The sequence below is a fragment of the Aspergillus flavus genome, chromosome 2 (genome assembly GCF_009017415.1).
Source record: "Aspergillus flavus chromosome 2, complete sequence".
Lineage (NCBI taxonomy): Eukaryota > Fungi > Ascomycota > Eurotiomycetes > Eurotiales > Aspergillaceae > Aspergillus > Aspergillus flavus.
In genome coordinates, this window is record NC_092409.1 from 272,819 (window position 1) to 285,471 (window position 12,653).

Below are 12,653 nucleotides of genomic sequence, written 5' to 3' on the forward strand. Positions count from 1 at the left end.
CAGCACAAGGGACACTCGCATTGGATATTTTAATTCAGACTGAGCCATGACAGAGCTATACTAGGGGAAAAGGCCGAGGTTATGAGAATGAAAGACGAGGATAACTGAACCAAGAGGGCCGTATCCAACCGGGGCGGCTGTTCATCCTCGACAGGGTCGAATCGAAGGTCCAGCTTCGCAAGGATACTCGATATCACAGAGGGTTCGCACCCGCGAAGCTGCACCACTAGTGGCCGGGGCTGAACTGCGAACAGCTTTAGCTGTCCAGTTGTGATCTCGAACAGGCCTCTCCGAATGAGTGTCTCTGCCCATGGGCGATATTCCACTGACTCCTCTTGCGCACTCAACGGGGGCTCCTCATCCACGGTGGGGATGATATGCACTTCCTTCCCGACAGCAGCGAGGACCCTAGACGAGAACTGACTGTCATCATCAGATGCGGCCTTGGTTATCGAGACCTTGACGATATAGCTCACCTGGCATGCGTTTGGCGCGAAATCATCAGGCATGGTTTGCTGGCGGTCTAGAAAGACCGAGCCGCCCAGAGTAGGTGGTAAGCGCACATGTGCATCTTTCAGAACCCAGTTGGACGTTTCGTGGTCGCACGCTTGGGGCAAGACCCGGTCAGGCAGAACAAAGGTGAACGGGAAACTATACACAATGCCGCAACGAAGAGTTCAACAAGGTGGAAATCGTCCATTCTCAACTGGCTGGCGCAACCTGAGAAAACTGTGAGTTGCCGCTGTTCGCTTGATAATAGCTCCTGGTGGTTCGATGGTAGTCTCACTGGTGCCTATACTGTACGTAAGTTGAAGGCTTCGTAAGTAATCGAGACACCAACCTTCAAAGGTGATCTGGAGGGCACCGATCATCACATCCTCTCTCACAGTGACCATTACGTTAAAATTGATCTCATCACCGGTAGTGTAGCGATTGACAATCCCGTCCTTCGGATCGTCGAGATTGACTGTAACCTGGGGGCGACTGCGCCGTTCCACGATTGCAGCCATACAATATAGGGAATACTACATGAGATATGCCCAACACTACTCCGTAACGGGGCGCGATTTGGGATAAATCTGATAATGTGCTATGTACCCTGGTCACTATGAATGGTAAAATCACTGCGACGGTTAATGTCGGCTTCCTCATGTTCTTTAATTCAAGGTGGCCGATCTTAGAAGCCAAGCGAGAGGGAACTCGTAACTTGTCGCCCTCTGTATGGCAAGGCAAGTATTACGAAGCAATCGGCTTGGACTGTTCTAAATTGCAGGGATAGTCCTGGATGAATATGCCGGCTGAGTCAAATACCGGTGCGCCGACTGTGGGACAAGGTAAGTCCGTTCGCGGCAGTGAGTGAACCTAATGTATTGGCTAACTGAACAACGCGGCGGACAGTCCGATTCATCATGTCTTTTACCACCATCCCGATGCATCCCTGTAGCAAATAGGATGTAAAGGGTTGTTCCCTGTGAGGAAAGGGTGGTCGTGATCGGGGCTACCGTACCCACGTGACTAAGGACTATGACATATAAACACACTGCAAGACAATGGCGCTTTTGTAGTTTTTAATGTAGGATCGATCGATGATTACCGCTTGCTGGCGGAATCACGGCCAGAACAGGCACCTACTCACCCTAATCACAAACAGTAGGAATGATAGCTATATGCAGCATGATAATGTGGGCTACGTGATGTGGTACATGGCGTCTCGTATCCAACTGAGTTTAGGGCTTCGAAATAAGTATAAGCTTATCGTTATAGCCCTGCCATTCATTCATCCTACAATGAATAGAATAAAAAAGAGAAACTCTAATTCTTGATTATCTTTAACACCCGAGGAAGCGGCCAAGCGCTGGCATTTCTAGGCAATTTCCGCCGACAACCCTAAGTAAAGCATCTCAATCGTAATTTGCCCCTTACTTTCTATACTCCGGGCAGATTGAATCGGGAGTTTTCTCTGTTCGTCTTACTCTCTTCATTTCTCTTCTTGTTCATTTGTCAACTTCTTTCTTCCTTTCTTTCTTTCTTTCTTCATTTTTTGTTTTGCTTGTTGAGTGTATGAGCTCCGATTATAACAGACGTCAGAAACAAAGAAAGTCAATTACGACTTGAGCCATGACATTCCGAGTGCTTATGGTTGAAGTATCAATTGATGATGCCTTAGTGGACAAACCGTTTTTTCCTTTTTCTCCCTCTCTCTCCTCCCTTTCCTTCTACAACAATTCAGCCGTTTCCTCCTCCAGTCTCCCTCGTCTGAAACCCCCATTGCATCTCTGTCACCGTCTCTGTCTACCATATCTCTCCACTGCCGTGATGGCGTCGGAAGTAGCATTAAGCCAGGATGGGCAGCGTCCGAACGAGCTGGGCAATGAGCCGAAACAAGAGCATGTGTCCACTAGACCATCTCTTGAGGATCAAAGTAACGAGGGAAAGCCGCCCAAGAACACTGCTCTCATAATATTTTGTATCTCGTGTATTACGTTCATTAGTTGTTACCTCGGGGGATTGGTAACCGTCTCCGTCCCGGCGATATCGAAGGATTTGTCCTTGGATCCCGGTGTAGAGCTTTGGTCCGTATCTCTTGTCAAAACTTCCCGAGGGAAAGGAACCTGTGCTGACGGAACAGGCCGGTATCCATGTATGCCCTTGCGACAGAATGCACTCTTCTCATTTCAGGAGCCGTGTCGGACGCTGTTGGGAGCCGCCCTGTCTTCCTCATCGCATGTTTTCTCTAGAGCATTTTCTGCATGGCCTGTCTCCTCTCGGCAACAGGAACTCAACTGATTCTCTTTCGTGTCATCTCAGGTCTAGCAACCTCACTTTGTCTTCCGTCTGCCATGAGCCTAATTAGTGAGTACTTCCCCGCGGGTATGTTGCGCAACCTTGCGTTTGCGTTCATGGGGGGTGGCCAGCCCGTTGGCTTCGGGCTTGGCATCATATGCGGAGGAGTTATTGCCGACAGCGCTGGATGACGATTGGGCTTCTACAGTGCAGCTATCGCTAATACCTTTGCTGCCCTCTCATCGTGGTGGAAAATTCCCCGCAGTCAAGCCGGAGACGTTTCCTGGCATATGCTGGTGTTTGGTATTGATTGGGTCGGGGCAGTCGCTGCTAGTGCGGGCCTAGGCCTACTTTCCTATGCTTTATCGTCAGTTCCCCTGGCCCCACCCTATCGTATCACGCCTAATAGTGTTTGAATAGGCTTATTACAGGGGACATAAATAAAGCGCATGAGGCATCAACCATAATCTGCTTTTCGTTGTCTGGTGTTTTACTTATCTTCTTTGTCCTCTGGCAAAGCTTCCAAGAGCGCCGCAACAAGCCTACATTGATCTGGAACTCACTCTGGAAGAACCTTGCCTTCACATGTACCTGTGTGAACGAATTCATGATCTGGGGTGCGTTCAACGCCTTCGAACAGGTAATCAACCTCTTCTTCCAGAACGCACAGGATCTTTCACGCGTCGAGACGGCCATCCGATTCATCCCAACACCTATCACAGGCCAACTTACCGCCCTCACAACACGATTCGTCTTACACAGATGTCGCGCCGACGCCATCATCAATATCACCACTATTATATCTTGTGTCTCGCCGCTGATCATGGCCTTGGTGAATCCGATATGGGTCTACTGGCGCTGTGCATATGTAGCGATCTGTCTGAAGTCAATTACCGCTGACTCCCTGTTCACTGTGTCCAATATCCTCATTGCAGGTGTTTTCCCTGCCGAAACACAAGGGCTGGCAGCCGGTGCTTTCAATACAGCTTCCCAGATCGGGAAGAGTTTCGGTCTGGCGATCGTCGCGTTGATCTCTAATCAGGTCACTGACCAACAGTCACAAATTGTGGAAAAGGGCAGCCCTGAGGCATTGATTGTGGGATACCGTGCGGCGTTCTGGACATTGTTCGGGATGAATGTAGCAAGTCTGGTTGTTAGTTTATTCGGGTTACGTAAGGTGGGCAATATTGGGAAGAAGAAAACGCAGTAGATGGTCTTTTTCTTAGACACGGGTTTTGTTTTATTGACATGGTATACATAATTAGAATTTCTGTTTGTTGCTCTGCAATGAGTGTATGGTAAATTGTAGAGTGGAGAACATAGGAAGATCTTGGTGGAATTACTCCATACACAAACCAGAACCCTTGGTTCGGATAAGCAACTTGCATTAGCGTCTTTTTAGTGTCCAGTATGAGATCATATTGGTTACTACAAAACTGAGCTTTTAGTAAAGTATGCGGGCGTCTGTCAGTTATAAGAATTGAAGGAGATTCATTGACACCCGGAAATAGAATTAATGATTTCTTACCACTTTACCCCATCTCACAGCACCAGCCATGTCTCAACCAGCCCAAGGATATACCCATAACGGACCCGTCGACTGTTCCTTGCCCTTCGACACCAAGAATCTAAAAGGAAAGACGGCAATTGTCACCGGAGGTAGAGTCTCATCAACAGAGTAGGCCATGCTGGACAGGACAATTAATTTGAAGCAGGTGCCAATGGACTCGGTGAAGGCTATGTTCGCGCCCTCGTTGCTGAAGGGTAGGTCGCTCAGAACCTATATACAACAGGCGCCTAACACAATACCTAGGGTCAATGTGTGTATCGCAGATCTGAACGAAGAAAAAGGGAAGAAGTTAGAAGCAGAGCTGAAGGGGTGAGTACCATCCCCCATAGCCCTACCATGCCAGAAAAGCTGTTAACCATCCCCAAGCACGAAATACATCCAATGCAACACCACCATCTGGGAAGACCAAACCCGTCTCTTCCGCGAAGCCGTCTCCTTCTCGCCAACAGGCAAAATCCACTACGTTGTCGCCAACGCCGGAATCCATCGACCGGACGAAGTCTTCCTGTACTCTGGCGACGACCAGGAGCCACAAAAGCCGGATCTCAGCACCATCGACGTTAACATTCAAGGCACATTATACACAGCCAAGTTAGCATCGCACTACTTTATCAAACAGAACGGACAGACACCCTCACCAAAGCAAGAGGATACATGTTTGGTTCTCATTGGATCTGGTGCAGCCTTCCTTGACTGCCCTCGCGCGCCTCAGTACTGTGCCAGTAAATGGGCTATGCGGGGTATTATGCATGCTCTCCGAAGGACGGCATTCTATTACGGGAGTCGGGTTAATATTATCTCCCCTTGGTAAGTAGTCCTATTGGATATCTTATGTGACGCAGTCATTGACATATGGGTAGGTATGTGAAGACAAACATTCTCTCGGAGGACGCTTTTGCCCATGTTTCTAGTCTGGCGGTAGTGTTGGCCACGGTTGAAGATGCAGGGCAGTGTCTTTTGCGGATTCTTAGCGATACGAGTATCAATGGTCATTCTATTTTCGTCTCGGGGAGGAAGTGGGCTGCCCAGGGTTACTTGGACTTGGATTTGGAGGATTATGCGGGCAGTGCGCTGATCCAGGAGATTCAGGAAGATCAAATGAAGTCGGCGCCGGCTTCATTAGGACTGTTCGTGTGAATATCACATTTATGGAATTGTGCTTCAGCTTGGGATAGTAGCCATTCTGAATTGATGAATAACGCTCCAGGTTGGTAAAGATTTCATGTTCCCGCGGTGAAGACATCATAGTCCAGTATGTCCTCCGAAAGATGACGATACGCATAATGACAGAACAAAAGAAAAGAGCGAAGGTCGAGAAAAGAAATGTCTTGAGATAGAAGAAATAGGAGGCTGATGTTCCTTCTTTGGAGCATTCTGAGGAGAGCTAGTGCTTCATCCGGTTTTCTATACCTTGGATGTTCACCGAAGCCAGATATTCAACGCCATAGGTAAGTCTAAAAATACTGACTGACCGACGCACCTAAGTGAACCATTTACCACAGCCATGATCTATGAAGAATGAAGCCAAACAAGGGCTAGCCGCCCAAAGTCTGCAACACAGCCACGCCAAGATAGTAATCAGGTTGCATTAGTGCCGGGAGCTAAAAACCCTAAGCGATCCATCGTGTCACTCGGAGATAATGGCTAAATCCGCGATCATCAAGTCATCCAAATCTCGGCAGATCTACGGTATTCAAAGACTATGCGATATAGCTAGGACCGAGATCTCGTGGCTTTGCGGTTCTGGGTACGCTCCATCTTCTATTCCACGTCGGGTATGCTATTTGTCCGCTAGAAGTTATGTTTTCAACATACTTACTAGTGCCTTCTGATGCCCAGCGCAGTCTGAGCATTTAATTCTCAAGGAAGGTTTTACATAAACGTCACTGAATGGAATTAAATGTGATCAACCGCCGGGGATAAAACGGGAATTGGAACTAATTCGGCACAACTGTTCTCTACATTATCATCGAAGGTTCTATCGGTGCCCATGTGGAGCCAAAGAACCTGCCACAAATCTCGAAGGTAACTTATCATGTAATTAACCTTAAGCTACAAACATGATAAGCCCAGCATAGCCACCAGCACTCTCAGTCTATCGTTAGGCAACACCAATATCGATGAGATCAGCCAATACCGACGGACCATTCGGAAAGCACTCCCACTCTCTTGGCACTATCCCCCCGCTCCGAGGGATCCGTAGCCACTCCAGGATGTGGTGCCAAGTCGGAGGCGAGGCTGTGCTCTCCACGATTCTGCGTTTTAGGGCACAAGAGAAAGGTTTTGGATGGTGCCGTCAGCACAGCGGGTCTTGGGGGTGACGAGTCTGTCTTGGCTTGCATAATGCATTTCGCTCGGTATATGGCAGATGTCCATAGGGTTTTATACTGATGCCTGGATTACGTGGGTCGGTTGTGGACTTTCGAAGCGGTTGATTTGCGATTTTGTGGTGCTCGGTAGAAGCTTGGTATCGCTACCGACTCAATCTCGTGGGAAACCGATTATAAATCCATGATGAATAGAAGAGCACTGTACGTATATATAGCTATATGTGTTAGCTGTATAGCTCAATCGTCTTTGATCACATACCTCAAGTCTCGTTATATTCAATCATGAGGACATATTCACTCTTCCTGCTTTTCGTGCCTCTATTATTTCTCCTCGCGCATGTTCAAGGTGATTAGCATTCGAGCGGAGGACTTCTGCCAGGCATAATACTAATATGAACAGGGCACTCGATACGTTCTACGCCATCACAAAAGGCGTCCCAGCTGGAATCGATTGTCATACATACGCCGTCTCACCAGATCGAGCCAGAATTTGATATCACGTTCAGAATCCGAGGACAGGATCATGAGTTGAGGCTAAAGCTAGAGCGCAACCCGTACCTTCTCGCACATCGCTCTCAAATCCAGTATCTTGACACGGAAGGAGTAGTCAAACGGACCGAGACATTTATTGAAGATGACCAGAGCGTTTTCAGAGGTGGAGTCTGGATTCAAGTCACCGGTCGGAATTGGGAGAAGGTTGGTTGGGCACGGATATACATCGTTCGTGGTGGGGATGATCCTCTGTTTGAAGGCACATTTAGTGCCTTTTCCCAATACTATGACGTAAGGATATTAGGGGACACGGCTGAAAATACTGGTGTATCTGCCAAAAACCGTTACATGGTGGCATATCACGCTTCGAAGACAGACCTGCGTCGTGATATAGAAAATTCAGCCGAGCCGCCCCGCTGCGCAGCTGACCAGGTGATGCCCCGTTCCTTCAACCCTCGGGTGATAGGGGCTGAGGATGTCTCGGAAGGGCTGCTTCCTGATACAATCTCTCCATTGGAAAGACGTCAGTCAACTCTGACTACAGATGATCTGGTTGATAGCATCGGCAATCCCGCTGGCTGTCCTACCAGCCGAAGAGTTGCATTAGTCGGAATCGCAACCGACTGTTCGTATACTTCATCGTTCGACTCCACGGAAAGCCTCCGTCGAAGCCTTATCAACATGGTCAATGCCGCATCGGAGGTGTTTGAAAGTAGCTTCAACATATCCCTTGCTCTGCACAACTTGACGATCAGTGACGCAAATTGTCCCAGTACTGCTTCGGATTCTGCACCCTGGAACGTTGGATGCTCCGAAGGAGACATGAATTCGCGCTTACAAGAATTCTCCTCCTGGCGGTCTTCACTCAGCGACACAGAGAACGCCTATTGGACGCTGATGACCGGCTGTCCGTCCGGCTCAGAAGTGGGTATTTCATGGATAGGCCAACTTTGCAGCTCTCAGTCAAGCACCAACGTAGTAGCACAGACCTCCAACCAGTGGCAGGTATTTGCGTAAGTGTATAGGCTGGATTACTGTTTCCAATGGTTACTAAAGCTTTCAACAGTCATGAATCAGGCCATACATTTGGTGCAGTCCACGATTGCGATTCGAGCACATGCTCTTCAAGTACCCAGTGCTGCCCATTATCGTCGTCTACGTGTGACGCGGACGCTCAGTATATAATGAATCCTTACTCAATGTCCTCTCAAACAGAATTTTCGCCATGTACAGTCGGGAATGTCTGCTCCTTACTCGGGTCCCGGAACATGAGAACAAGCTGCCTTCTTAGCGATACGAGCAACATACCCACCCTTACAGCTGGGGAGTGCGGCAATGGAATTGTCGAGGCCGGCGAGGACTGCGACTGCGGTGATAATTGTGATGATAACAGCTGCTGCGATGGATCAACATGTCGATTTCGCGATAATGCGGTATGCGACGATTCCACCGGGCCGTGCTGTACAAACTGCCAATTTGCATCGTCCGGCACCGTGTGTCGTGAGAGTACTGGAACTTGCGACATTCAGGAAACGTGCACCGGAAACTCCAGCGCTTGTCCTACCGACCGATACGCACCAGACGGACAAACATGCGGCAACTCATCCGGCTTATTTTGCGCCAGCGGACAATGCACGAACCGAGATATGCAATGTCAACAACTCCTGAACACAAATAGCACGGGTGTGTCCTCCTGCAATAATGATTCTTGCACCCTCAGTTGCTCAGTTGACTGGTATGGATCTGGGGTTTGTATGGGCATGAACCGGCAGGTGCAAGATGGTACTCCCTGTTCTGACGGCCTCTGTCGCGGTGGGAGATGTCGGTCTGAGAGTGAGAATAACGGCTCATGGGTGGACCGTCATCGCTCGCTGATCATTGGACTGTCTGCTGGAATCGGTGGAGCCTTAGTCCTTGCGGTACTTTTGGGTATAATCATTTGCTGCTGCTGCCGTGGAAAGAAGACTCCCAAGAAGGCCATTCCACCAGCAATGCCAGTCACAGGGCAAGTTCCTCGTGTACCTCCTCCATACTCTCCTGCCAGCCCTACCAGGTCTATACCGGCACCAAATTATCGGTATGCATGAATTATGTAATTTCTAGATAAAAAACGAATGGGTCCTAGTATTTAGATTATGATGCAATGTCAGATTTATGTGAACTTATTTATTTTCTTGAAACACGTATCACATATAGCCTTGGCTTGCGCTCGATTGTGGCTGAAGGACATGCCTCCAAAGAAGAGGCCTCTCCCCTCTCTTCAATCTCCAAAGATTGCTAGAAATCAACAGCTCAGAACACCCCCGAAGCAGCCAGCCCCATTTCCTCGCAAATTCCTCAGTCACTTCCCAGTTCCTCGGGTCCGACGGTTCTCCCCACACGAGTAGTGTGGCGCCAGTATTCCTAGTGTCCCAGAAAGCCATCAAATCATGGCAAAGGTCGTCATCATCTAACATATCGCCAGCAGCAATAAGGTTATCTCGCATTTGCGGGAATGGAAAGAAGTCCAGCCAGGGGTGGTGCGGCACACTCCGCTGAATCAGTGTTGGGCGTAAGCTCGGTGGGATATTATCCTCCAGGAAACCAGGTTGCACAAGGTTGAAGATGGAGATAGAATCATCGCTTTTGGTCCAGTCATTGGTCATCCCTATCGCACATATATTTTGGTCGATGGCTCGATGGACGTTCAGGCGGCTGAGAGTGATCAAGTGCTCCGTTCGGGGCGAACCACGGAGATAGCTGTCCCGGGCTATAGCTTCAAACCATTGGCGGAACTGCAGTGCATGTGGTGGGGCATGGGCGCATTTGAGCTCTTCTCCAGCTTCCACTTGAGATTCCTCGGATGGGCTTCGTAATACAATTCCTGAAGCTGCCGTAGAGGAAGACGTAGAAGGTGTGTCTTCCTGTGTTTCAACCACTTTCCCCTTCTTTCTTAAACCTAGGATTGTCATTAAGGTCAGGCCTCTTTTGCCTGTACTCCTGGGGAATTAGAATGCTTACGATATGCTCTCTGACTATGTCGATTCTGCAGTCGCCGCCGTTCCTTGCGATCTATAATGCCCGTCCAATCGTCTCCAGCGGTCCGCACCCAGGCCTGTTGGGGCATATGCTCCAGTCGGATAATTGAGGACCTTGTAGCTTCTTCGGATTCTGTCAAGTTGTTCATTGTGAAAGCGAACCTGCTGATCAATGCACAGAAATGTGGATTAGCGAAGGGGAACAAGTGATTAATGCAAGTTGCTGACCTTCCCAAACGATGTCCCGTACTAATAGTTGTAAGTGGATGGTGGCGAGCATCTTCTTGAGGGTCCCAGCCAAGAACTCCATCGCGTTCAATTCTGCAATAACATTGGACAACCATTCAACGACCAGACACACTAATGCAAGTTGCTTACTCCGCTAGCCACCTTTGGTTAGCGTTTATAATAGTTCCAAAAGATGCGTGGAGGGGTTGGCAACATTTTATAGCAACTAATAAGCACTTCAAATCTGAAGGAATATGCTGTCTTCTTCCTCCTCTAACCAATAACTTTTCGTTCTATAATCCATGCTTGCATGAATAGCTACTATCAACTACTATTAACCACGTCTCTCTCGCTCAGTATGCCAAAGAAGCTCGAAGAATGACGCAAGTTGGGTGTCGCTACAGAGGACGACAAACCGTCGTTTCACTCAGGGTAGGGAATCGGGACGGCGCGAAAGTCCAGCCCTGAGCGTTGTGGCGCCGCAAGTCATGCGAACCACCTGCCAGCTTTCGAATTGGCTGTCGCCCAGCAACGGATCAACCAAAATCAAAATATCGACCTTCCTTTACTCCCGTCATCAACCTACCTTTGACTTCACAACAGCAACAACAGGCATGGAGAGTGAATCTGCAGTGCGCCTTGAACGGCGTAAAACATTGATGCAGTTGGAACGCACCGTTGAACAGCTTCAAGTTCCTAAAATCGATCTCTCTGAATTGAACAGCTTCAATATTGCTGCCCATCCGATGACGCTTACTGGAAATTCCGATTCACGGCCCTCTTTCTTCGCCCGGTGTCTGTCACTTCCTGAACCAGACGACGAATTGCTCGAAAGGGAGTACCCGACTTTCCCCCGTGAGAATGATCCAGCGTACAAAGAGCGCGAACCTTTTCTACGCCCCGAAAATTGCGCAATGGCCTTTTGCGACTACTTGACAGCTTGGATATTTGACGACTGTGGCCGAATGCCGGGTCCATGGAATTCGAAATGATAAACCACCGTCCGGCATTCGGTGTGGGGGACCCTTTGTTGCTAACTTGAGCGCACAGTGTTGGCAATTATACCACCTACAAGAGTCTCTTTCAGTACGACGAAACCGGATTTGGTGTGCTGTATATGACTGATCGTAGCGGCCCGGATTACCCTCATGTGAAGGCAATTGCATACAACAACGTGACTGCAACTGATCAGACAATACTGCGAGGGGAACTACTGTTAATCCTGCGCTTGATGTTTACACAACTCCGGAAACGACGTTTTCTCAAACATGTGGTGGCGCCGGTAAGCGTGTCATTCCTTGCGCACACATTGTCTGGAAACTAATCAATCTGGCTACTCCTGCAGGTTCTTCTTTTCTCCATTGTGGGACCGCAACATGCGCGCATAATCGAGGCCATCTTTGATGGTTCCAACCTTGTTTTGCGCACGACCAAAATCTTTGACCTTCGCTACAAGAACGTTCAGGGCTTGAAAGACTTTGCGGGGTATTATTTGGGCCCCCCGATGGGCGATACAGTGAAGGCATGATCCAGGTTCCTTCTTCTCTTTGGCTTTTTTATGGGTGTTGGCGTTATTTGGTCGGTCATAATGGAATTGATAATACTTTGGTCCTGGGTAGGGCGGGAAGGCGTAAATATTGGGCGGGTGAAGGGTTACGATTGTATACGAATAATGACTTTTATCAACCGTGAGATTCCTCGCAATCTTGTAGCTATTACCTCTACCTATTGCCAATTTTAGGGTGGTAGGCATATTCACATAATTATGATGGTGTAGCATCTTGACGAGCAATTCTTTATCTCCTAGATCCTTTATTTCGCAAAACCCCTTTGGGAATTCTTGAGGTTTTCGTACGGTTTATCTACCAGAAAAGCTTTCATTGTCCTGGCGTTTGTAGATCAATATTTATCTCAGAAGCAATTATCTCTCACGCTTTTGGTCGTGGGTGGTTCTCCAGCGTTCTGGCTGTTAGTGTCTCCACACGCCGGGATATATATTGGTATGCTAGTAGGTGGAGCAGCATATTTGTTTGCAGAAGTGTGTGCTTACACCTCTAGCGATTCCATAGGTTCCATATTGATAATAAAATTGCTTAAATATTGACTCATTTTATCTCTTAATTCGACTTGGGTTGTACAGTAGTTACTACTAGTACTTTGTGGTGGGTGCTCGATCTACCCCAGGCCCACCTTGACCGATTGATTACCATGTGGGGCGATTATCCTGACGCG

At 48.5% G+C, this 12,653-nt stretch overlaps 6 protein-coding genes across 6 annotated transcripts; 4 read left to right on the forward strand and 2 right to left on the reverse strand.

Moving 5' to 3' along the window:
* Positions 1 to 2: 2 nt before the first annotated feature.
* On the reverse strand, positions 3 to 1,010 carry F9C07_2206546 (uncharacterized protein; the record flags this gene model as incomplete). The annotated part of the gene is made up of 2 exons (XM_071509639.1): positions 3 to 607; positions 842 to 1,010. The coding sequence occupies 2 exons, from the start codon at positions 1,008 to 1,010 to the stop codon at positions 30 to 32; spliced, it is 747 nt and encodes a 248-aa protein (XP_071363455.1). The 3' UTR covers positions 3 to 29.
* A 1,629-nt stretch (positions 1,011 to 2,639) lies between these two features.
* Positions 2,640 to 4,070, forward strand: F9C07_2251465 (major facilitator superfamily domain-containing protein; the record flags this gene model as incomplete). The annotated part of the gene is made up of 4 exons (XM_071510075.1): positions 2,640 to 2,696; positions 2,739 to 2,907; positions 2,998 to 3,177; positions 3,216 to 4,070. 4 exons carry the CDS (start codon positions 2,640 to 2,642, stop codon positions 3,992 to 3,994), a joined length of 1,185 nt encoding a protein of 394 aa, XP_071363456.1. The 3' UTR covers positions 3,995 to 4,070.
* A 270-nt stretch (positions 4,071 to 4,340) lies between these two features.
* On the forward strand, positions 4,341 to 5,911 carry F9C07_2176637 (putative adam; the record flags this gene model as incomplete). The annotated part of the gene is made up of 5 exons (XM_071509383.1): positions 4,341 to 4,443; positions 4,497 to 4,548; positions 4,598 to 4,663; positions 4,721 to 5,161; positions 5,215 to 5,911. 5 exons carry the CDS (start codon positions 4,341 to 4,343, stop codon positions 5,489 to 5,491), a joined length of 939 nt encoding a protein of 312 aa, XP_071363457.1. The 3' UTR covers positions 5,492 to 5,911.
* Positions 5,912 to 6,031: 120 nt separating this feature from the next.
* F9C07_2276722 (Metallo-peptidase family M12-domain-containing protein) lies at positions 6,032 to 9,271 on the forward strand. The gene is made up of 3 exons (XM_041289484.2): positions 6,032 to 7,030; positions 7,085 to 8,189; positions 8,243 to 9,271. The coding sequence occupies exons 1-3, from the start codon at positions 6,967 to 6,969 to the stop codon at positions 9,261 to 9,263; spliced, it is 2,190 nt and encodes a 729-aa protein (XP_041141946.2). The 5' UTR covers positions 6,032 to 6,966; the 3' UTR covers positions 9,264 to 9,271.
* Positions 9,272 to 10,529, reverse strand: F9C07_2276723 (uncharacterized protein). Its single transcript, XM_041289471.2, has 3 exons — positions 10,422 to 10,529; positions 10,177 to 10,355; positions 9,272 to 10,114 (listed from the first exon to the last, which is right to left on the reverse strand). Exons 2-3 carry the CDS (start codon positions 10,340 to 10,342, stop codon positions 9,363 to 9,365), a joined length of 918 nt encoding a protein of 305 aa, XP_041141947.1. The 5' UTR covers positions 10,343 to 10,355; positions 10,422 to 10,529; the 3' UTR covers positions 9,272 to 9,362.
* Positions 10,530 to 10,909: 380 nt separating this feature from the next.
* F9C07_2237644 (uncharacterized protein) lies at positions 10,910 to 12,222 on the forward strand (the record flags this gene model as incomplete). Its single annotated transcript, XM_041284630.2, has 3 exons — positions 10,910 to 11,292; positions 11,472 to 11,703; positions 11,767 to 12,222. The coding sequence occupies 3 exons, from the start codon at positions 10,910 to 10,912 to the stop codon at positions 11,947 to 11,949; spliced, it is 798 nt and encodes a 265-aa protein (XP_041141948.1). The 3' UTR covers positions 11,950 to 12,222.
* Positions 12,223 to 12,653: the final 431 nt, after the last annotated feature.

Bases quoted from the DNA above. Each gene is read 5' to 3' on its own strand.
- F9C07_2276722 (XM_041289484.2), top strand. From the start codon at position 6,967: ATGAGGACATATTCACTCTTCCTGCTTTTCGTGCCTCTATTATTTCTC. The intron at 7,031-7,084 runs GTGATTAGCATT...TAATATGAACAG, and splicing joins TCTCCTCGCGCATGTTCAAG to GGCACTCGATACGTTCTACG. The intron at 8,190-8,242 runs GTAAGTGTATAG...AGCTTTCAACAG, and splicing joins AACCAGTGGCAGGTATTTGC to TCATGAATCAGGCCATACAT.
- F9C07_2276723 (XM_041289471.2), bottom strand. From the start codon at position 10,342: ATGAACAACTTGACAGAATCCGAAGAAGCTACAAGGTCCTCAATTATC. The intron at 10,115-10,176 runs GTAAGCATTCTA...TGACAATCCTAG, and splicing joins ACATAGTCAGAGAGCATATC to GTTTAAGAAAGAAGGGGAAA.